This window comes from Carlito syrichta, unplaced genomic scaffold (genome assembly GCF_000164805.1).
Source record: "Carlito syrichta isolate Samal-C Ts95f unplaced genomic scaffold, Tarsius_syrichta-2.0.1 Scaffold316281, whole genome shotgun sequence".
Taxonomy (NCBI): Eukaryota; Metazoa; Chordata; class Mammalia; order Primates; family Tarsiidae; genus Carlito; species Carlito syrichta.
In genome coordinates, this window is record NW_007260377.1 from 2,509,840 (window position 1) to 2,536,633 (window position 26,794).

General features: G+C 30.4%; 1 protein-coding gene across 2 annotated transcripts in view; it reads left to right on the top strand.

The window, feature by feature from the left end:
- NCAM2 (neural cell adhesion molecule 2) overlaps positions 1 to 26,794 on the top strand; it is a 562,051-nt gene that overhangs the window by 503,219 nt on the left and 32,038 nt on the right. For both annotated transcript variants that reach the window (XM_021706993.1, XM_008074038.2), the window contains one exon: positions 8,904 to 9,084. In XM_021706993.1, the coding sequence (XP_021562668.1) occupies positions 8,904 to 9,084 (181 nt within the window). The remainder of the gene's footprint in view (positions 1 to 8,903; positions 9,085 to 26,794) is intronic.

The window sequence follows — 26,794 nt, forward strand, 5'->3', positions numbered from 1 at the left end:
CGCCTGTAGTTCCAGCTACATGGAAGGCTGAGGCGGAAGGATCGCTGGAGCCCAGCAGGTCAAGGCTGCGGTGGCCGGGAGCGGCCACCCCACTGCAGTCTGGGCAACAGAGTGAGACTCCAACTCAAAAAAAAAAAAAAAAAAAGAAATGATTCTGAAAGTCACTTAAAATAACTCTTTCAAAAAAAGTTTTCCATAAATATAAAAGAGTAATTGTTTCTACTTTGAATACGTTAAAAATGAAACACAATTTTAAACTAAATTTTCTAAGATTTATTTACTGATATTTATGATTGTCCCCATAATTTAGTGTGACTTGTATGCTTTTATGCTGACTGAACATGTATTGCACTATCCAAATTAATTTTATTTTAGTAGATAGTGTTTAAATAGTTATTTCTTAATAGCAGTTGGATTCATTTTCAATATTGTCTCACTGATCCACAAATTTCCAAATTATAATATCACTACTTCTAAATATCTAAGTTTTGAGGGGCAATAAAAATAAATTTGATTTTGAATAGCATACTTTGTTAATTAATTTTAGTTATCATTCAATTTTTTAAATTTAAAATTAATATTCTCTTCACAGGACAACTATTTGTCCTGGGAATTATACTGGCAGAGAGTAGCTATGTGTCTACTGTGTTTGGATATTTTCTATGGAGACTTCACACTTCTACCCTAAGATAGCTCTGAAAGTCTCATTGGTCTCTCAGTGATTCTGACAGTATGATGTGACTCAAGCCAGGTCTCTTAATCATTCTCATTTGCCCATCTGGAAACCATGTGTACAAGAGAGCATTTCTCTAAGGGGACATAGGTCTTAACCTAATTCATGAACTTACTGGAAAAAGAAGTCCTCAGTCCAGTTGGGAGCCTGAAGAATTTATGGTGCAAAATACATGTAAATAGTAACAGTTTATAAGGAACTCTGATACAATCCCATAGTGAACACTAAAATGCTAGTTGTTAGAGTATGTATTATATATTTTTTATATGTTTTGTCACTCCAGTAGTGGCACCATTCATTGGAAAATGAAAATACCCCCTTAAGTAACAATGTATCTAGGTAGAGTGCAAATAATGGCATTTTAGATTTTCAGATAGAAATATGCTGTGTAAGTATAATGCAATTTAACATATAAACCACTATTTTTTTTTTTGAGTTGGAGTCTCACTCTGTCGCCCAGACTGGAGTGCAGTGGCCACTCCCGGCCACTGCAGCCTTGACCTGCTGGGCTCCGGCGATCCTTCCACCTCAGCCTTCCGAGTTGCCGGAATTACAGGCGCGCGCTACCACGCCCGGCTAATTTTTTGATTTATTGTAGAGATGAGATCTCGCCTGCCCAGGCGGGTCTCGAACCCGCGGGCTCAGGCAATCCACTCACCTCAGCCTCCCAAAGGTGTGGGATTACAGGCTGAGCCACCGAACCCGGCTTAAATCACTACTTTCAAAAACAATATCAAATTCAATTTTTTCTTTAAATGTGGATTAGAATACATTTTTTTGAGAAGTTATTTGTGAAAAATATGAATATAAATGAGTAAGGTTTTTAAGCATAATAAGAGTAGTAAGATTGAAGAGACTCAAGTTTCCATAATAGTACTCAATAAACTTTACCCTTACACAAAGTTTATGAGGCATAGTTGGTATAGCTTCATCTTAGATTAAAATTAGAGCAAGGACAAATTTTATCTTTAATGCATTTCTATTTTCCACTTTACTCCTCTTCCCTTTCTCCTCCCAACCTAATGGTTACATTTCCCCAGTGTCTATGTTTACCCTCTCAATAAAAAAATCTTTGTTCTTTCCCAATTTCATCTCATTCCTGTCTTCCTGTACCCCTCCCCTCCATTTCTAATTTCCAGCACTAACTCCAAAAGTACTAAAGGGTCTGTCTTTAATATCATAATGAAAGTGATTGATTGTATTAATTCAAACATAGCTATAATTGGATGGTAATCAATTATTATGTTACTTGTCTTAGAGCTACTAGCATTTTAACAGATAATTTTTTTAACAGTAGAAATTTAGACACCATGGCAAGTTTTGCAAAAGTAATGGCTCAATAAACTTTTTATTACAAGAAAGACATTGCTCACACTTATTTTTTTATTTTATAATTAGTAAAATATAAAGTGATACTTTTTTACATTTTCTGAAGGGCAAACTGAAACTTAGAGAATACAGAAACTTAGAGAATTTAGGTCCATGGGGTAGAGGGGTGGTTTGGACTGATATCAGAATGTAGTACTTTATGGTGTAAACACAGTTTGCAGCCAGTTCTGGCAAAATAGAAATCTGCCTGTGGAGATCATATCAACCCCTCAGCCACTAACCCATCCTACCTTAACTTCCCAGCTCCTTTGCCTACAAATACAGTCATTCTGGCACAGTTTTTCTTGACCATATCTTTTAATAATATCTCTTCTACATCCATACATTAAATTTTTCTAATTATCCCTTGTTTTCTTTTTTTTTTAATCTTCCATAATCCATCTCCTCTATCCTGTCAACAGCATACTCTGAAAGTTCAATTGGAGATACTATGATTAAATAGCATGTGAAATAATTACTTTGGCAAGGTTCTTAATCATCTCTTCTTTATGTATGATTCCAAATTACTTCAACAATTAGTTACCCAAACTATATAAATTGCCTTCGATAAAGTGCAGCTGAATAACTTCAAACGAAATTTAGACATACTCAATGAATGTTTTCAAAAAATTAAATAACCTCTATAGGAAAGAATATGTAGAGCTATCTGGTAAATAAGAAGAATTCCTGAAATTTTCAATTCTTGATTTCTTCTTTGACCCAATCATCCAGTTTCTCTGTACACAGGACTACATGTTTTATATGTTGAAAACAATACATTTAGATAATGCATTTTTTGACTGTTGATTTCTAGCAGAGCCTGAATTTATGCATTTAATTTGGGTTTCTGGGAAAGAACAAGACTAGTCATATACTAATATACAAAGTGTAGAACTTTCTGTAGATTATGAACCAGGAAGCACAATATCCTGTGTTATCCTATTTCAGAGCACAAGACTTTGTCCACTCACCTATTAAGAAGATATAATTAATTAAAACTAGAGTAATAAAAGCAGAATTAGATATCTTTATGGGCTCTTCATGAAAATTAACGTCTCTAACAATAAGCCAGCAAGTTTAAAACATGCATTTGGAAAATATAAAAAAGGATATTAATTTCACAAAATGTTTGGAAATATTCAAGAAGTTATTTTATGTACAGAATATTTTACATTTGCTTTGCAGTTATAGTGTCAACATAACTCTGTATAATTTAATAAATAGGTTTTTTTCGCATGCTTTCATGAGTCTTTCACTATTTTCTTTCTAATCAGATCTTAGCTAAAATTTAGTGTTGGCACATTAAATAAGCTTCCTTAACTATAAAAATTGATAGCTTAAAATCAATTGTGAGAAAGATACTTTAGGGACTAGCAGTAGTGCTTATACCATAAGTTTGTAAGTGTTAATTGACCTACTTAAGGAATTTGGTGTGTGGGAAGTTGTATACTATCATAATGATCATAGGAGAAAAAAACATAATTTTCAAAAGGTTATTACAATAATAAATAAGTAAAATTGAGCTTTGCTTTTTAAGAAAACTTGTTTTCCAGTTAATAATGTATACGTATATACATTGAAACTTATTTAAAGCCATTAAAGCTGTGAAATATTTTCAAACAATGAATACCTATGGACTTTAAAGAGTATGAAACTTTTTGGTAATTTTTCTTTTCTGTGAGTGAAGAGGATGAATTTTGTTCATCTTTGTATTGATAGACTATATGTTGTCTGAATGTACAAATGCAACCGTAAATCAATGTATAAATTAGCCCTAATTATGCAATTATAAATAGTCTTATAAACAGATTAATAAATGTAAGAAATAAGAAACACAAGAATAAAAACTTTGCAATACTAATATTTATAGATATTAGAATGCAGAAGGTGATAAATAGGAAAAAGTGGATTTATTTTCTCTTAAGTATGAATGGTGGAAACTAGGAACAGATTATATAGAGAAAAGTTTACAAATTTTACCAAGTTTCAGCTCATGAAACAAAGGCAATTTGAATCAGCTATTCAGCTATGATAAGGGAAAAAAGTGATTCATATTTAGGGTTCTGCTAGAATTGTCTAAATTTTAGATCCATCCAAATCTCAATATGACATCTGTTTGTTTATTTAGTGTGTGTGTGTATATACATATATATACATACAAGGGGAGAATCTCTCTCTCTCTCTGTCTCTCACACACACACATACACACAAACACACACACACACACACAAACAGACATATTTTTTGGAGGGCAGGACCCTTGTAGTACAGGCTAACCCCGCTAAGTGAGTGTTCTAGGAACCTCATCAGCATCAGTGTATCAGCTAGCTTTCTTGCAATAGGCTGCATTCAGCTTCAGTAAATTTTTATTTTCTTGAGATTCTTTCAGCTTGTTTGCCCATTTCATGATTTGGGCGATTTACAAGTGCATCTGCCCCCACCACGCTGAGTATTCAGCAATTTTTGACCAAAGACGCCATGACTTCCACGCTCCACCCTCCCTATTCACCTGATCTTGCCCTGAGAGACTTTGTTGTTGTTTGCCTGGATGAAAAAGTCCTCAAAAGAAAATGTTTTGCCCATGTGGAAAAGGTGAAACAAAAAATGGCAACAGCGCTAAAAGGCATCAGAATTGATGGGTTCAAAAACTGTTTTGAACAGTGAAAAATGTGTCTTTGTAGGTGTTTTGAATCATACGGAAAGTGCTTTGAGGGTGACTGAAATTTAATCTTGTAAGAATAAATACACACGTTTTTATAAATAAGTTCTGTTTTGGAGGGTCCCTTCGTATGTGTGTGCAGATGAGTGAGTGTGTGTGTGTGTGTTTGTGTGTGTGTATGTTTAAATTATACAAATGAAAAAATTACCTCTTTCATATTCAGAGAAGCCAATTGAGATTTCAGAGAGTGCTGGGGCTTTCTGTAAGGTCATATCTATGAATAGTTGAACCATGCTACAAGGGAATCCAGGAACCAGGAGCTGCTTTTTATGCATACAAAATCTTAAATCATAGAACACAGAAGTCAGGAGAACTTAAAATTCATCTAGTTAATATGTGTTCACCTTGTTTATTGTCCTCTCATTTTATACTTACTTCATTTTTATTTAAAATAATGTTTGATACATTTCAGGAGACATTGAAAAACAAGTTAATGGACTATTCCTTTTTATGCCTTAAATCATCAAAGAGCCTTCTAAAAACAAGAAAATAATAACCCTTTTACCTTTCCTCCAATCTCCCTTCCTATACAGATATCTACAAATATTTTCCTAAATGCTGATAGTATGACTTTATAAATCACTATTAAGAAGTGTCCTTAATTATCACATGTCTCTACTATCTATTTTCTGACAAAAAGGATTGCTTAAGAGAAGCTATACCAAAGCAAAATGACCATTTTTTTCAGTAACTGCACTTCAACATTTAATTGGCTTATTAATAATAGCCCTATTCAGCAAATCATCTCATTAAGTTACCTAGGGGAACGTTTTGCAACTAGATTATCTTAAATTGTTCCCTAGGCATTTAAATTTTGTAAATTAGACACTCTACAAATGCATAATTTAGATTCTGATGCCTAGGGGAGTATTTGGTAACACCCACTTTAATTTTTTTCCTGTTCCCTAGGAATAGCAATTAGGGGATTAAAATGCCTCCTTGTCTAATTTTGAAGGGGAAATGAAATTGATTTATATTAGAAAAATATTAGAACTCCCTTTGGTTCCTCACACCATCAGTCCAAATACTTAAAATGATGAAGGGGCATTTAATGTATTATGTTAAGAGCTTCTACAATTAAGAGTTAAATGATTGTTAATTCAGAAGAGACTTTCTGAATGTCTTGTGCTTGTCAGAAAGTTTCACATCAAATGTTTAATTTCCAGGGATGATATTTTTGAAGGATTACCTGGAGGACAGGAAGTCTATCCAGCCCTCTAAAGAACATAGATATACATCTTTTTTTTTTCCTGGAGAAATCCAAATCTCAGTTGTTGGCTTGTTTTCTGACTCTTTCACCCTCTTCTCTTCTTAGATCCAAAGCAAGATACAATTTCATGGACTTCCATGAAAATATTTACTCACACCAACCACTTCTTAGCTACATAGATGACACTGAGTAACTGGGGTGATGCCAGGCCACAGTGGCATGCAGCTCTCTACAGCCTCACATAGCCCTTGTCTTCATAGAACCCCTCAACCTCCTGGCTTCACACACCTACCTTCTTTCCTGTATGTGTGTATGTGTATATACAATGCACAACTTATAAAAAATATGTTATATGTATATAGATGTACATTTAATATATGACATAAAATTATATTTGGTACACATTTGTGTATTCACATGCATAGATACATCATCCATCATAAAATTACTTTTGGATTGACTTTTCTAGATTTATATTTGGGTCAATTAATATCTATCAGTGTCCATTTATAAATATCCCAGTGGATATGCATCTTTCTGAGGTTTAAAATTATTGTGTTTATTTTTGGATTTAGAGTTCTGTAAAGGACTCACATTCTCTGTTCATTAATTATGTTAAGACAAATCTAAAGAAAAATGGCACTGCACTTTATTATTTCCAGTAGGAGTGATATCACTTCCCCAGAGGTGTCCTCCTTCGCTTTTAGACTTCACTATCTCTCTTTTACTTATGACCCCATTCAAAGAACTCATGTCTGTCGTCTGTGCTGGTTTTTAAACTGCAAACTGAGGGTAATGCACATACCTTGTTCACTGGTGTTTTTTATCACCTAGAACAGCCTCACCCTCAGTTAACAGAAGGAATAATAATGAATGAGGAGGTCTCGAAGTGTTGGGGTAAATTTGGCTGTTTATTACTACTTCTTATGCATATCAAAAGTGCACTTGGGTTTGTTTCTTAACTTTACTGTTCATTTATAGACTGAGATAAGTTACAGCCTCTCTTTTCAGTTTTTACATGGTTCCGTATACCTCACAATATCTTAAATAGTAGTGAGAAACAGAGCCTTTTTACAAATGCATTTACTTCTATGTTAACAAAAAAAGGCAAGTGCCTTTTGTTTTTATATGGTAATTCTAAGTGCTTCTTCATTTAAACCCAGGGCTTCATTAGGGGTGCTAATATCCTCAGTCTTACATAAAATTACATGTAAATTACATTTAGATTGCATGAACAAACCAAATTATTTCCTTTGAAATGAGAGTTCTATGTCACCAAAAAATAAGTAGGAAAAAGGGAGACCAACGTGGTGGCTCACGCAAGAGGATTGTCTGAGCCCAGGGGTTTCAGCCTGGGTAACTTGGTAGACGTTGTCTCTGCAATAAATCAACAAATTAGCCAGGCATGGTGGTGTATGCCTGTAGTTCCAGCTACTTGGAGGGCCAATGCAGAAGGATCTCTTGAACCCAGCAGGTTGAAACTGTGGTGGCCATGAGCATGCCAATGCACTCCAGCCTGGGTGACAGAGTAAGACTCCAACACACACACGCAGAAAGAGAGAGAATAATAGTATGAAATTAAAACTATAATATCTTCTTTTCTTATTCTGAAAGACATTCCATGTCTGTAGTACTATTAATTTAACGCAATTATCATTTTAATTTTTACAGTTTAATTTTAGAGATCAAATCCTTAATTATCTCCATAAATTGGGAAAACTTAGTTATTCATCATGGTCAAAGTTGCATTGCAAAATTTTGGCTCAACATAAAGAAACATTGCGCTGAGTCAAGTTAAAAAAGATCTATCCATTGGTATAGCTAGGCGATATTGAATATGAGATAGATGATTCCAGAGAAAATGTCTTATTTCCATGCAGTTATTATGAAAATAGTCTTATCCTAAAAATAGCTGTTATTTGTAAAGTGGATATGATCCCTAAGGCCCTGGAATACATAGTTTCATCAATTTTTCTTATCGCTCCCTCCAAAACCTGACAGAGTAGCTGCTACCTTCATTTCTATTATACAGAGGAGGAAAACAACACAGAAAAATCAAGGAACTTACCTGTGTTTAAATGGTTAACATGGGCGCAGCCCAATGTTCCCAATGTTTCAGATAATTTAATTCATAAAGTTATAGCAATTAGTAATTGTAGTATTCTTAGTATTTTATTTCAAATAAGGGGAAATTCACATATGGTTCAACACTTTTATTTTAGAAAAAGAATTGGATAGTATTTAAGGGCAGAATGTTTGAGGATAGGATAGCATTCTTTATTTTCCTATGCTAATGACCATTTTAATACCTAATAATTTGTCTTGTATTTTGTTTCATTATAAGTCATAAAACATTGTAGTAGTAAAAAAATGCCTGTTATAATATAAATGTATATATATCATACAGACTTTATTTTCAAGACACTTTATCACTCCCTCCCCTTCTTTCTACAAATCTTTAACTGCAGTCTCTGGCAATTATTATAATGGACATATTAGTTATGTTATACATCATGTTTCATTTTTCTTTTTACACGATTATTAGTAAACAACAAAGTGGCAAAAAAAGCAAACTAATTAATATATGTGAAATTAAAAAAAAAATCCTTAATGGAGAGGAAGTATCCACCACAGAATCAAGGATTAATTATAAAATCATTCCTTGGTTAATATAAACAACATTTATTTTACATAGAAAAATCTTAGAAATAATATTGACATCATTGACATCGCCACTTCATTTATTCCTGTGCATAAGAAAAAATCCTTTTCTGATGTTAATAAAACCACTTGTCCCAATTCTAAGATAAATTAAACTTTAAAAAGTTACTTTGATGTAATTGTACAAAAATGTATTTTTATCATATTTACAGAAAGATAAGGAAGACCAATGGCTAGAGAAAAAAGTGCAGGGAAATAAAGACCACATCATTTTGGAGCATCTACAGTGGACAATGGGGTATGAAGTTCAGATTACTGCGGCCAATAGACTGGGATATTCTGAACCAACAGTTTACGAGTTCAGCATGCCACCAAAACCCAACATTATTAAAGGTAAGCAATACTATATTCTTTCTTAGGCTGACCATAAATATGATACCATCTTTGTATAACCCCTATGAATTTTTTTCTTAATGAAAATAAACTGAAATATAAATTCCATTCCAATCATGATTATTGTGACATGTACTCAGAGTTTCTCATTGCTCTTGCCATGGGGCAATGGTTCGTGTATAAATATGCTTTAATACTATTAACAGTTAAAGTGGTGGAGAGAAGATGAGGAAGGAGAGAATAGAAAGTAAGTGACTGATGATAATCAGCATGAAAAAAACAATGTATATTGAGACCAGAAGAAAACTTTGCAGTGAAGACAATCTCATTGTCTGTCATAGGGGGGTCTGGTGCTCCAATTTTTGCAGGATTTGACCAAAGGTAATGATGGGCCCATCCATGCCTGCCTAAGTACATTGATTTTGGAAACATAAAATCAGACACAATTTAAGGTAGAAACAGCTATAAATGTAACTCCGTAAAGAACTACAGCTAGATTTTCAAGAAAGCTCATCGGATGGCAGGACACTCTAAATCAGTTTTCACAACACACTGGTGGAGTCCATATCTGATAGGTAACAGTGCTTACATATTCATACATTATCAAAGTCCACTGGAGGGTTGGTGAACATTTTTTTTTTCAGATAAATGCTATAGAGGTAAAGATGGAAGAATTTATTCTGATTCAAAATCATGTTGTACTCTGTTAAATGATTTGCCATATAGGTCATATTTTGACATCGGGTGATACCTTGAATATTTAAATTTTGCATGGACATGGACATAAATATTTACATATATAGTATATTATGCTATGTACATATATAGAGGTAAGAGTAACATATTAATTCATAAAACCAAGATTTATTTATCTTATTATAATAGCATATCAATATTGGTACATACAATTTTTGAAACTGGAAAAAAACCTTGTTAGTTCAGTCATGGTATTTAACACTGGTAATTTCAAATTGATGTTAATTTTGTATATTATGACTTATTACAGCACACATCATAATTGAAAGTAGTTTTATACAATTAATATTTAAATTAAAAAGTAATTACTATTGGCTATACATTTTTTAAGTAATTAGACTTTTTTAATAATTTGCTTATAATATGCAAAGTCATTCTGCATTCATTGTCTCATTTTTTTCCCAAAACTTAATTGGATAAGGAAGCATTATCCTCATTTTACAAATATGATTTTAAAGGGTTTAATGATTTGTTTAAGGTCAGGGATACTTTTAGTCATATGACAAATCTGATGCCCTCACAACATGATACACCTAAATAAGAATGGTTATATGTACGATCAAGTTTATTGTCCCTGTGAGTTTGAAACATCAACTGCCTCTACAATTGTAATGTATTATGTATGTAGTAATTATACTACATGCCAATATCAGACACACTATGTAAATATGATTCTCTAACTGAGTCAGAACTTTCAAAGGAATATTTCAACAGTGTACTCCATCCTCCTAAATAATTAATTGAGTGCACATATTTGGGAGAAATAATGAATTTTTATTAAGATAAAAGTTAATATTCTATGAAGTAGAAGGCAAAATTTTAGTGGTATAATATAGATACCACAACAGATATCATAAAAACAGATTTTACACAGGTTACTTAATTTTATGCTCTCAGAGTCCTTGCAATGTTTATAAGAACTTGTTAATAAAAAAACCCAATAAATATAGAATAAGAGTTTTAAAAATTAAAGGTCACAATATATGTAAAGGTACAACAATAGTCAAGGCATGCTCTGATACATTCACTCTAAAAACACGTTTTTTTTCCAATTTGAGAAACTTATGAACTGAAAGTTTGTAGGCAAACCCTAGAAGAAAAACCTTCAGAATTCTGATTTATTTTTCAAAATTTGCTCCTGTCACATGTCTTGTCCTGATATCTACTTCTTCATCTTTAAAGTTAGTTACTGGTTCTGCAATGTCAAGTTCTATTCATTTATTTCTTCCAGTTATTTATTGGAGTCAGGCTTTGTGACAAATACTGGGATGAGTACAAGGAATTCAACTGTGAAAAATAAATAACTGGTTCCTGTCCTCCAAACCCTCACAATCTAGCTGGGAACATTCACCATGAGTTAGAATAATTAAAATATAATTACAAATAAGAAAGATTTATCTTAGAAAGTGATTTTTCAAAGGAAGTTTCCTTTGCAGTAATGTGTCTTCCAGGGAAAGTGTGTTACATGGAAGTTGTCTCTGAAACAAGAAAGAGCTTGATCTTCTCTAAGAAAGAAAAAAAGAAAGAAAGAAAGAACTCGGAGGTGTATAAAATGAGGATGAGGCTAGTGAGGGATTCTAAAACCCATAATATTAAAGTATGTTTTACAAAGAAGTTAAAAAGAGAGAGATAAACAAGAAGGTTGTACAGCTAGGCATTGTAATCAGGTTATTCTTACTCATATGTTTAAGGGCATATGAAGCATATGAAGGTGAACAGCAGTAGAATATAAATAAATAAATAAATAAATTACAGGCACATTCATTGCAGGTGCGAACTAACTTTACCTTTGTAATAGATCGGATTCAGTCAATAATGACTTTTAGTTTTCTTGTTGGGCAAGTGGAGACTTGCTGACGTCTTTTCTCAAGATGAAGGACTTAGAAGGACCAAGATTTGGAGAATAGGGTCAAACAAACATAAAATCAGTTTGGTACCTGTTAAGTTTGATATGTCAAGTGATTGGATAGATATGTATGTGTGAAGATGAGATTATAGCAATGACTTGGAAGCATACACTATGAGGCTGTCAGTGTTAATAAGTGAATGGCATTTAAAACCTGAGTGAAGATAAAACCACCCAACAAGTAATACTTAAATTCTCTGACAGAGGTTGGTGTCTGGGACACCCATTGATGTTTCCCAACACCTAGATGGGTGACTGCACAGTCTTGATGTTCAAAGACTATTTGTCGAGTTAACTTAACAGTAGAAGGTTAAGAACTGCGGCCCAAGGAACCATAATATTATATGGGAAGGAGAAACCAGGCCTCTTTGTACCCATCATGAGACTAAGATGCTATAGACACAGTGAAAAATCACAACAATGTAGTATGTTGGAAGGTAAAAGAGGATCATATTTCAAGAAGAAAAAATATTAACTGTCAAATGCTTCTGAGAGGTCAATGGAACCACAACAGACATGAAGTGCACTTATCACATGCAGCTTTACTGAAGTAGTTTGGAGAGAAATTAGGTAGGAATGGGGTGAGGACAGTATGTGAGTTAGGAAATATAGACTTCATATTTATTTAATTCTTTCAAGAAATTTTTCTCTGAGGGAATGTAGAGAGGGGATGAAGCCAGTGATAGAAAGTCTTTTGTGATAAAAAATGCTAGATGAAATAGATAAGTGGTCATGGAAAAGTCAGACATACAGGCAAAGCTATATGAGAAGGTCAGAGATGGCACTCTTTTCTTCTAAACTAAGTACATAGTGCAAAGCCAACGAAACATATTGGAAAATGGAAAACATAAAATATTTACTGTATCTCTAAGTGTCACAAAATAATGTGTGATTTACTGTGACTAAATCCACTGATTTCTAAGGTTTCATGGAAAGCCATATCAAAGACATGCCCATAGATTACAAATTGTTTGATTTAGCTCTTGGTTTCTTGAGGCAATTTTAAAGGCTGTGATGATGGGAAATTTGGGACCCTTTAAACCCACAAAATGGGATAGAATGACTATTCTGTATTTACAAAATATGAAACAATCTTCATATACTTTTATCACATTTTACTTTATTTTTAAACCATATTAAATTCATGCATATTAGAAATAAGCTATCTGTAATAAACTAGCACATCGTAAGTCATTTTAAGTCAGAGAAGATATGGAGTTTAAACGTTAATTTAGTTTTAATTTATTTTTGTTTATAATATGCTGTAAACTGTTCAATTAAGTTTTCTGTATTTTTTAATTTTAGAAAAATCTTGGTTTATGGGCATTAAGACATATTTAACTTTTTGTAAACAATATGCTAAATCTAGGTTACATTTACTAATAGTAGACTAAAGCGCTATTTTTAATACCTTACATACATATACAATGTATTCTTTAGATAATAATGGATTTTCTTGTTTGTATCAGTGGATACTATATTTCTTCAAAGCTTATGATTCAGCTTTTTAAAATAATTTTTCAATTATTAGTATTGTCCCTTTTTTAAAATTTTTATTAAGTGTATGCTTACTTTGAAAGATGTGCCTTTTCATTTATATAAAAATAGAGTTTGCAAATTCAATTATGTTTCCTTTTAGACTATTCGTGCTACATAATTCCGTCTTTATTTTATAAATAACAAAAATATTGAAAAGTTTTACCAAATGACTTGATATAAAAATGACTTCCAACCTATCTATGGAACTAGAGGTTGATAGAATGGAATTTATTGATTTGATCTATAATTTTAATGACTAAAAATACTACTGAATTACTGTATTGGGTCTAACCTAGTGTTTTAAATAGACTTTACTGCATGTTTTATTTTTTGTATTTAATCAAAGAAAGACCTTAGTATTTGTCCATAACTCCTTTCTTTCCTCCTGCTCTTACTCTTTATTGAAGACATGTCTAATTTAACATCATAATATAGTATCTATCTATATAGACTGAAATATAATGACTATCAGTACATTGTGATGACAAACATTTCTCTGTTCCTATGTCTATGACATCTGATAATAAAATAATTCTGCCATCTGAGAACATGTAATACATACATTAGAGTTTTTCAGATTTGACAAACTAAAAAAAGAAATAGCATAAATCACCACTAATAAATACATTGCCAAAATGCTGCAGTTATTTTGTATTTTCATGGGCTTTTTAATTGTACTTCTAATGAACTGCAGAGTAGTTACTATTATTTTGATGACCTTCACTCTATTTTCAAGCAACATTAATATCCCTTCATCCCTAAGTAAGTCAGTTTGAATGGAAACACAACATTCAAGAACATGACAAATATGAATATATTGTCATAAGATTGAATTTATGGTTGCTTTATAACATAAATTTTAAAATTCTGAAACACTGGTGAAATTGAAATGGAATTGACTAGGGAGAACTTCATTTTTAATTCTCTGAATTTCTAATTCTAATCTAATTGATAATACTCCCATAAAAATATATATTTGGCTGAACTATTTTAAAAGAAGTATAGTGACATATTTTGTGTTTGCCTATGGCCAACTGGTTTAATGTCCCTAGCTCCTATTCTGATTGCATATTATCATTATGTTACTATGTAATTTCACAGATATAATTCTTGGTAGTTCATTTATTATTGAAATTTATTTTATTATTTAAATATAACTGCTTTTATTAAATATGTGTTCTAAGAAATTATGGTAAAATATTATCATGAAGCATTATAAAATATAATATTAGAACTCATATTTAAAGAGCCACTGTGCATTAAACGTACCACTGTGAAAAGTAGCACATTGGAATGACTTGTGACTTTCCCTTAAAAAAAATCAATGACTAAACTAATGTCTGAGTGATGTAAAGTAAACGTTGTCCATATTGAATCTCATCTAAGTTTTTAGTATATGACAAATGTTTAGAAATGTTTTATACAAGCTTTTAGTCATTCTTTGTATTGTATCAAAGAAATTTTTTGTAGGTAATTGTTAATGGCTTTGTGTAAATCTTGCATTAATTATTTTCTCTTTTTTTTTTCTTTCCTATTCTCACGCTTTTTCTTTTTTGTTCTTTTCTTGTTTGTAACTTTGCTCTATTTTTCCTTAATTATTTCATTCGTATTCTTTTTTCACAAACACTTTTCATCATGCAGATAAATGCTGTGAAGCGAATAAAGGCGAAAATGGAAGCCAGTCATGGCAGCTGAATGCTGCTGGGTTTTCTTTCATTATAGCCATAAGTTTGTCTTGTGTGTTTTAATGTCATTGTTATCTCATATGATAGATCTTTTTATGCCATGGAAAGTAAGAAAAATAGTAATAGCAAGGCTAATCTAAAATTAAAATAAATTTTTTCTTAGGTTCAATTAGTTATGCATGTATCTTCACCTATGAACAATTAGACTTTTCCCCCTTCCCCAGATTCTCAACTTTTTAAGTGGAAAATTTGTCAGGAAATCACTGAAGAAAACTCAATTGGAATTATTTCTTCCAGCTACCAGTTCACTACATACCATGCTTTGTTCAAAAGTTTTCTTTAATTCCTACATTTGACCTTGTTATATATTGTTTCACTTGTACTTGAAACTTAAGCATTTTGCTACATCTAATCTTCTCTCATTTGATTATTTTCAATATCCATGGCCCTACATTGTATAAATCATAACTTTTTTAGAATTGTGGATCAATTCTATTGCTTTCTGATTGTTACTCTTACATGTAAGTTTCCAATTTTATGAACGTTTCTAATATTTAAATTTGTTTGCCATTTGTATAAAATATAAGCATGATATTAGATGTGTGTCTCTATTATGTCACCTATTTTTCTCTTTATTGACTTAAAATGTCTTAAAAAAATAAATGTGAAGAGTTTCTTCTTTTAAATTTGAGCACAAATTAACTTTTTTCATTAAGTGAAAATATCTCTACAATTGCCAGGAATAAATAATAAATTAAATTTGAATGTGCCTAAAAAGTTACACCCAATTTACTGGATTCAGATTTTGTTTTGAACTTGCATCAAGTCCTATTATATATTATACATTATTCAATTCTAGACACTTGAGGGTGTATCTTTGCTAGGATCAGAGAAAGACAAGTAAAGGTTTTAGTAGCTCTTTTAAGAAGTTCATATTAAGATGAGACAGAGTTTACTAGATTCCAGGTTTCAAATAAAGCCCAATTTGAAAGAATAGCATGAATTATAATTTTCATTTTTTGCATTTTAAGTCATTTAAAATAATAAATGAATGTTTGTGCTTTCATTTTCAACCACATCCTGAAAAGTGATTTTTTACCACTTTTTAGAGCCATTAAGAAGCAGCCAAATTTACATATATGCTATAAAACTGATGACAATTCACTTGGTAAATCAAATGACTAGATTCTGGGCTTTGAGTTTCACTCATCAAACGCAATTATTTAGTTGCACAAAAATATTTTGTTTGTCTCTTTTTAAAAAAAGTATCTACAGAACACTTTCTTGTGATGTGTAGTTTAAAATTTTCCTTTAGTAGTATGTTTTCTTTAAAATTTCCCCCCCAACTCTTTGCCATCTACTGCTGTTCTTTCTTGCAATTCAGCAATAGACTTATGGACTGTAGGAGTAACCCATAAACAGATTAAAGGCACTTATGCTTCCCTCCTTTCTCCCCTGTGGAATGAAAAAGCATATCCCAATTCATACAGTATGGAAATCTAATATATTTATGGGGAAAGTTTTGTTTATCCAATCACCTTAGCCATATTCTGTATATCAAATAAGTAATTTATTTTATATTTAACTAATGAATATATGCTGATTACTCATATGTAGGAAGTGTTGGGGAGAAAAGAAACAGTTCTAGTAACACACCCAGAAATGGTTTTTCACATTCATTATAACCCTACTGAATTACTTCAACAAGTTATAAATATTTCTGTGAGAATGCCATATAGAAATTTTCTTGACTTAGAATCAAAATATTTTTTGCAGATCATGGAATATTTTTTCCATAGGTTAAAGCACATTTTGTTTTGAAGTTTTACATTTTATAATTCAAGGTCACCAACAGTGATAAAAAGAACACTCAAAGTCAGGTTTACATGGAAATGAGACATATCATTTTTGCAGTTTAGAAAATAGCAAGAGTCTAAAATTAAATTTCTATTATCTTAGCAGAGTTATATACATTTAAGGAGTTGTTCATTAGATTTTGTTAAACATCTAAATGTGGATCCAGTTTTTAATCCTGAAATTTATTACAATCTGTCATTTGCCCAAGATTTATTCTTAGGTGAACCCTTATTTTACAACTCTGAGATATACATACATTGTTTTAAAGTATTCTCAGAGATCTTAAAATAATAGATTTTGTGCTTTGCTTTATTTCTGTAAAAAATTGGAAAACAAAACTGTAGACAATGAAGTTACTGCATTTCAGTAAACAGACTTTAGAAATTGGAAAACATTTGAATTTTAAAATGTTTTACTAATAATGTTTCTGAGGTTTTTTTTAATTGCCTGAACTATACTTATATCGTATACACCACAAAATCTATTTTATTTTTTGAACTAATTAGTATATGTTTATAGATCTAAATAAATGTGATTACTGGTAAACAAAACATAAAAATTCAAACTTATTTTAAGTATCTCACTAGTATTATCCAGTGATTTTTTTCAGACAATAGAGTTTTAAATAAAATTTTGTGTCTGAAGATAAATAAACATAAACTATGTGTTATATGTCTATGTCCAATGATGTGTGTATCATGTTGCCCAGTGCAAAAACATTTCAAAAACTTGTTTTGACCATATTATTCCAGTCATAATGCTGGCAATTGATTTACTTATGCATAATTGCCATTATCAGCATGTGCAGTGTCAGGATTTTTTAGTAGAGTCCTGAATGTCTCTTATTTTCTCCTACCTATCTTTTCTAGTCTGTCTTCTTTCCTTCATTTTATCTTTAATCTTACTGGTCTCTCTGTCCCAGTCAAAATTCTATTGTTGCTTATTAGTTTTGTATAAGGCCCACAAGTATCAGATTTAAGATATGCTAATAGGTATATCTTTGGGGTAGCAATAAGTTCTTCTTCTCTAGGAAACTTCTTATATGAAAAAACTTCAGATAAATTGTCATTTAGATTCTCTCTCTCAATACTATTGGTCTTTAGAGCTGAGTATAATTTTACAAACCCTGTACTCATATTGTGTCCAAAAACATTATGCAAGTGCACATATATGCCTTCATTACTGACAGACATAAACAAGATTGAAACTCAAATTTTTCAAAATTTTAAATATACCGACATAGTAGACATTAGATTAATATATATATCTCCATTTCAGTTATATATAGAGAGATTAAATACATGCACAGACAAATAATTTTGTTACAAACAAATTTGACTTAAAATGTTCAGCATTATTTTTTAAATTAATAATTAAAATTGCAAGTATGTATAGTAGTGTACAGGTTATGCACAATATACACAGTCTGGGTCAATTGAGGAAACATAATTTAATTCTATTATTACCTATATAAAATGTCCATTTATTATATTTTATTAAAATTAAAATAGGCAAAATTCCAAAATAGTTTCAAACATATGCAGCTGGATTTATTATTATTCATTTGTATTAAACAAACTCTATTGTATAATAAAGAATTAAACCATGGACTTTTGAATCTGGAGGAACTCCTTTAGATACATAAAAATATTTGGAATATTAATATGATATACTTGCACTAAGAATAGAGAAATAAAATCTTAAAATTAAAAATAATTTTATTCATTTAGAATGTACATTGATATCACCAGTACAATCATAAAGTTATATTGGCCTAGCTTTCAATAATAATAAGCATATTAAGCATAATAGCATTTTCAATTTATAATAATTCATTTACAAATATCCCTCTTCATGTAAGTTATATTTAAATGTTTAAATTTAATATTAATATTATGTTAGCAGCATTAAGATCCTGAAATAGTCAGTTATGGCATTATCTATATGATATATTACAACATATTTTTTCTTTGTTCCATATATTATTATTTCACTTAATAAATAAATATATGATGATATTTATCATACTGAAATGTCTAATTTTTTGTGTCTTATTATGGTTAATATGTATAAGGTATAAGGGAATATCCTTTAAACAACTTGGGCTTTCACATTTTTTACAATTTGTTTTCTTCAGCCTTCCTTCTAATTCTTTCTTTTAATTTTCCCTTTCTCACTGTCTCTATTTCTATCTCTTTCTCTTTACTTTCTCTCTCTCCTGTTCTCTCTGTTGTCGCCCTCTTTTTCTCACCCCTCTGTCCCTCCCTTGCTCTCTCTGTTTCTGGTCATGAATAAATATAATATATTTCTTCTGTTATTTTCTTTAACTTATTTGTAAATTTTAAAATTTTAGCATTTGTGGTATGGAAAAATGACATATCTTCAGCAAGTCTCATATATTGACTAGGTAGCTCAAATTTGCATATTTCAAATGATTGGCCATATAAATATTCTACAAATAGAATATAAGTTGACATTGTGATAAGTCTTTTCTAAATTATTGTGTCATAAATAAAATAAAAAGGGTTGTTTAATCATTAATACTTGACAGTTAATATTTAGAAGATATTATGATAGTAAATTTCAGGGCTTAACTAAAGAAATAATATTTCTAGCATCTTATTAACATATCTCCTTTAAATTATCATCTAAATTGGAGTTTTATTTTAAAGTTAACACTTTTTATCTTTTAAAAACAAAGTTGTGGCATTCTCTTTTTTTACTTTATCATATTTGATAATAACTTGATAACAACATAAAGATTATACACGTATATAAGCATAATCTCAATTTTTATGTAAGGAAAATATTCATTCAGTTTAAATATAATTTAATTTTTTTGGAAATAAGACAAATATGACTGCTTAGTAGCAATGCTTTATTTTCTAAACCATGTGTTTGTTATCTAATATTATGAACTCCATCAAAATCTCTTTTAATAGTCCTCCATCCCCTATGACTATTAACTAATTTCTGAGCTTAAATTATCTGTCAGTAAATGTTACACATAGATTGAAATGTTCTATAACATCTATTTTAGCTAATATTCTATAACATTAAAAAATATTTAAGGTATGTAAGAAATACACATGTTTAAGAGTTCTATTAGTGTATCTGTGACAGTCTTAACTGCATCTATTGTACTTTGTTGGTAGATTATTATTTTCTTTACTTTTTAAGGATACATTCGTGTGAGTAGAATTAAATTTCATGTTAACTGTGAACTAATTTAATGTTGGTTGTATTAAGTCTAGGTATATACAAAGTTTAAAAATTTATGTATGTTCAAGTTAAATTCAGTTATTTATTATTCTAGTTGGTAAAAATATAAGCTACACATTGCAAATAATGTGTGCTATCATGGCATAACATCATTTCAAAAGTTATACTGAGTTTATTTTTGCAGTGATTGTATGTACTAAATGGGTTCTATGAAATAAGTCTCCTAGCTAGTCTCATTTTATTCCTAAAATTAAGCAATTAAAACTGCTGCTTCAACTTACACACACAGTTCATGAACTTCTTTAAATAATATTTTTATCTCACATTTTACATTGATTTTATGTATAATGCTTCTGTTTTAAAGTACTTCTGATCATTTTAATTGCATTTGTTTTCATCATAGCTTATTTTCTTGAAAAAAATGTACATTATAAGTGTATTGTCCTCAATATCATCTTATTTAAATCCCCCAACATAATATCCAGCACTATGTGTAATCCTATGCATGTGTTTCATAGTATATTAAATGTCATTTTATTTTCTGTACTTCTGTGTCTCCATTGTTGTAATAAAGAAAACTGAGGAAAAGCTTTGTTATATGTGTTTTCTTTATTACTGGTAAAACTTTTTTGTCCTTGTTATGTGTTTTCATTTCTAACCGATCAAATTTAATATCAAAATTTACTTACTTTGTAAGTGGTAATAAACATATACTAATTAAGTGCATTCAATCTTTGGATCACCAATATATCATCAGCAAATATAACAATTATTATATTGTAAAATTAAACAATCACATAGTTTCTGTCATTGTAAATTCATTTTAGGGTCTTTGTAGAAACAATTGCTAATAGGAGGCCCAAATATTCATATGGTATTTTAATGAACCCCTGGGATTAGTTAATACTTTCAATAATATAAGGATTGCTGAGTAGTATCCATTGTTCACAAAAATTCATAAAAACAGACATAAATGCTTAAGGTGATTTTTCTTTAATTCCTTTTTTCATGACTTTTTATAATTTATTTTTGTTTAGACATTTGTAAGAATAAAGTTGCAGAAAATTATTAACATTCTGTGACTAGCCACGGCTTAGGTATGAAAAAAATAATAACGGGAAATTTAAGAATAATAATAACAATAGTTACATAACAAGAACTCTTATTAGAACACCAACTATATCACTGTAGGAAATGCCTTAAGTGCAATATTTCTTTCACACCTCGTAATATCTTTATTGAGGTAATTGTCTTTACTCCCATATTTTCAAGGAGAATAGGGAGGCCTGAAGAAGTTGAATAACTTACATAGAGAGGAGTCACAATTAGAAGCCAAGTCCAGTGCTCTGTACCAGCTCAAATGATAACTTTAATATGTAATTTATTCAATTAGCTTTAAAAGTGAAATAATAACTTGTGGAATACATATAAACAACAAAAAAACATGTTTTTCTCCCACATAAACACAGTCAAATGTTGCATGACCTGATAAATATGAAGTAATGCAGAAGTTACAAAAGAGGAAATGTTCATTTTCAGGATTTAAGTTATTTAGAGCATACTTAGTCTCTCTTATTTCAAAACTGTCCACTCTAAAATATATATGTAAATATGCACATTAATATACACCTGTGGAAACATATTTGCAGACATTTCAAATAATGAAAATTTTAATACAGTATCTATATGTCGTTGTAATATTTATTTCTTTTAGTGATACAATAGCTACAGTAGTTTAGTATGCATAAAAAAAGAGTTACATTGTTTATCTTTGTTGTCTTAGTTTTATTTTTCTTGAAGCTCCTTGACAAGGAAATCATATCAAATTGTCTGGGAATTCCTGGATTTTTATATTACTGTCAGAGTAAATTTATATGACTTTATTAATTTTATGTTATTCTACTCTTCGGGGCCATTGTGAAGAGGCAGAAGCGATTTGAAGAAATCTGGAACTATTCTAACCTAACTCTATTATCTTATTATATCAAAAAATTGAGGATCAGAGAAAAAATAATTAGTCATTGGCATAATCAAGCAACTTAGTGTCAGTTTTCCTCCTACCTTGTTTATCAAATTACACTAAATCAGAGTTGACATAACTAAATCTCTGACCTATAAATTGTATGATCTTATGTCATTGACCAAGTTTCTTTGCTGTTTTTTTTGTTTGCTTTTTTGATTGGACCATGGAAAACACTATGTGGCAGAGGAAAGGTCATGTATACACCAACCAGAGTCATCATGATATATCTAACAGTCAACTGTTATCTTTCTCACTCAAATATTTACATATCATGGTCAGTGTAAATAAACACACACCGAGTTTATGGTTTTAAACTATATCAAATTAAATTTTAATCACTGTCTTATTTTAACCCATTCTGAAAACACCTTATGAAATTACTTAATTACAGTGTTGATAGAAATAAGCATTTTTCCATTATAAAAGGATAGTTTTGCTTACTGCGTACTAAAAGTAAAAATTGATATTTTCATCTCAGTATCTATCCTTTCTCATTTTAAGAATTCAAAATAAATAGTTTCAACACTCATAATTTACACAGCAACTTTGTTCTTGCTTTTCTACTAATTTTTTATTTAATATTTCAAAGAAAAATGTAAAATATTTTTAAATGAATATTAATAATGATAACTTTGTAGTTAATGTATAATTTAAAATAAAAATTATCTCATCAAATTGGAATTTCTGTTTTAAAGAATTCATTGAACAATGAACCTCAATTTCGCTATTGTTTCTAGAATATTAATTTCACAAATGCTACATTGGATATATTTCTTACATGGCATGTTAAATGTAAAACTACTTGAGGCTTTTGAAAATTGACAATAAAAATATTTTGCTTGTTGGTGGAAAAGAGAAAAAATTGTATGGGATTTTCATATAGTAGCTTGTGAATTACTGTTCTGTGAAATGGATCATCATGAAGGAACATTTATTTAAGTGAACAGGAAAACATTTCTCTAAAGCTGGAAATGGTATGGTTCACTGATGAGTTCCATCATACAAAAATAGGAGGCTAAAAATATCTAAGACACCTGTATGTGTTACTCATCACTGAATATGTGAATTTTTTTTATTGTTCAAGGACAGAGTGAACATGCTCTTTATAGACATCCTTAATCAATTCAGGCATATTAGTCTTTTTCATGTAGATATTAAAGTTATCTCTATTGCATTTTTTCCTTTTAAATAGGCTTTAGTTTTTTAGAACAGTTTTATGCTCACAGCAAAATGAGTAAAAGTTAAGAAGAGTTCCCATAGCCTCTCTACCCCAGTCAGGAACAGCTGCCTCCATTGTCAATATGCAACAGCAGAGTGGTACCTTTGTCATAATTGAAGAACCCACAGTAACACATCATAATCACTCAAAGTTCATAGTTTACATTGGGATTCACGCTTGGTGTTGTACATTCTTTGGATTTGCAAAAATTTATATTGGCATTTATATACTATTACAGTACCATACGGAATAATTTATCTGTTCTAAAATTCGTATGTTCTACCAATTAATTTATCTCTCTTCCTCTAGTGTCTGCCAACCACTGATCTTTTTATTTTCTCCAGAGATTTACCTTTACCAGAATGTCTTTCAATTATGTAGCCTTTTCCAATTGGCTTCTTTCTCTTAGTGTTATTCATTTATGGTTTCTATATGACTTTTCATAGTTTGATCGTGTATTTCTTGTTAGTGCTGAATAATATTCCATTGTCTGAATGCACCATAGCTTATTTACACATTTACTTGCTGAAAGATATCTTGGTTGCTTCTTACCATTATATTTTTAGAATACATTGAAAATCTACACTTCTATTTCAGAGCTGATAATATAAAATGTACTACTTCAGATGCATTATATAATGATAGACATGTATAAGTAATACAACATGTTTAAAATATGTACTTTTAAATATACATATATATATTTTTATAATTCTCCCAGACACTGAAGGATCTAAGACACATTCCAGTGAATATCTAAAACTGAAAACTTGCTATGTTCTAATAAATATTATAAATTATTAGGAAAATAATAGCATATATCACATATGTTTGTTCACATTTTTCTTTTCTTCTGTTATATGTTGAGAAGATTAAGAAGTCTTTTATGCAGTTAAGAATTTTATATTAAGGTATATCAAACAAATAGAAATTACACAAAAATTTGACCACGTTATGGTTGAGCCAAGGAACTTAAATTTAAATTATTCAGTTCTTTAACATTGGCCAATACCTGTTTTGATCATATTCTTTCAGATTTTTGAAGCTCTCTTTTTTACTAGCCAATAAAAACCTTCATTTTTTTAATGGAAAATAAACTACATCCATCAAAGCAAACTGAGTACATGAAATCAGATTCAAATAGTGCATGAAAAAGTATACAGTTTGTGAGATAAGAGTAAACTTCAAAAGTAGCAGTTTGAATTGACAGTTAAGGTATACAAAAAATATTTTATATGCTCTTTTATGCCATTTTTTTCAGTGACAGTTTTCTGACAAAGTGGTTTTAGATCCAACAAGCATAAAAATTTAAAATATCAGTGTGATTAAGAGAATAGATATTCTTTCATGCGAGACTCAAGATATTTCATAATTTCTCATGGTTTATAGTTGCATCCGATTTATTTAAATTACATTAAAATATTTATTTCTAAAATTGTCAGTAATTTGAAAAGTTTATCACAAAGGGCTGTAATCTAGTAATTTGTTTTTAGCCCTTTAAAAAAAAATGTGCAAAATTCATTTTCTTTAATTCCCACTCTCATTTTAAAATCTGTTACTTTGAACGATATTAAGAATTTACCAAGTCTTCATAAGCATTTCCATGAGCATAATAATTTTATATTTGAATTCATGTTTTACACAGATTATTTTTAAAAGATAGATACCAAGATCTTAAGAGGAATTGAATAGATATTTAAAAGCAGATTACCATGATGAACTACTTGAAATACCAAAGTAAAATACATAGAATAGTTATACATAATTATAAACATATATATCATAATTTCATAGCATTATTTTATCTTATTCGGCATCTATTTTTAAAAACATATTAATGGACATTATTGATGTTATGTGAATTCAATTACTAATCACATGTAAGAGGCTGAGTTTACTTCCTCACCTCTTCAATACAAACATCAACCAGGGTGATGGCATGCTTGTGTGGACTCTGGAAATGTGCGCAGAACAGAAAGAAAGAAGACTGGACTTACAATGCTCTACAGCCACTACTGTAACCCAGACTGCAACTAACTCTCTCCAAACCATTGCAGCAGATTCTATTTCCCTGTGTGTTTACCTCCACAGGCTGTCTACCATCTACTGGAAAAATATCACAATTCCTAATTTGTTATTGCTACTTCTCATTTTTGTTTTGGTTAATCTATTTATTTGCTAATATATTAAATTTCAAGGCCCATTGTCTTGGACCTCATGATCCATCACTTAATTAACCCCAATTCCCACAAGTCACCTGTAATATCTTATCTCTAATATCATATGCATTTGGAAATTTCAGACTATAGCATATATTTGCATTCATCTTTTTTTTACTCATGTCATTTCCTGTCTGAAATGGACAACTTCAGCAAATGGAAAGCTGCTTCTTATTCTTGAAAACCATCTTGGACATTTTCTCTGTTATGCCTCCTCATCCATTCACCACTAACACGTGTTCTTCTTCTACCTATCTGCTCAGGTTAAGTTATTTTTTGCCAGTAGGAAACCAACCAGTTACACTGCATTTCAGTTTCTAAATGCTATATATTACTCCTCACAATACACTATTGTCCTCCAGAGAAGTGAGTCATTTGCCTTATTCTTATTTCATTCTCACAACTGCTTGGTAGAGTTGTTTAAAATGTTGTGATAAATTAAAGAATTATTACATATTTTAAGCAACTTACCCCTGCACAATTTTTTTTTGTAATATCAAAGAGCTAGATGATATTTTGAGAAAATATTTAGTTTTTAATTCTTCCTTCGTTTACAAAAATATATATGAAAAGATACTCAGAAAAAAATATAAAGTTTTACATTGATAAATGCCATGTATACAATATACAGGTTTATAGTTTCCCCATTAGAAACTAAATATTATTAATTAATTACTTTTTCTTGCACTGAACCAGATATTATGAAAAAATGAACAAAAGAGTATGGTGTATGGTTTATCGGTGATACTTTTTAATACTTCTCCTCCAAATAATACCACCTGGTAGTGAAAAGTGATTTGAAGGAAAACTTTGGATCACCTTTGAGCTTATATATAAAACAATGACATACATGTAATATAATATTTTAACTATACATTCAAAATGACTAGAACATGGAGATAGAGACATGGTGGTGAAGTGATGGAAGTGATGGGAAATACAATATCCCCCAAAAAGGAAAGCATGTGTGAAAAATAATTTTGGTAGTAAGCAAATAAGATGTTTATATCAAGACTGTGTCATAAAATACTCAGAAAATGATACAAATTAAAAACATGACCACCTTATTGAAATGTCCCAAAAATATTCTGAATAAGTAAAACACATGTAATTAACAACAGTAGATTTCTTTCATATTTTTAAGTAATGCTGAAAAACTATTGGTGAATTTTACTCACATTTTAAAATCTGAAGTTTTCTAATTACACAAATATGTGGATGCTGCAAATAGTACCATAAGGAACAAGAAAGCTAGAAAATTCTATAAAATGAATATCTACATAA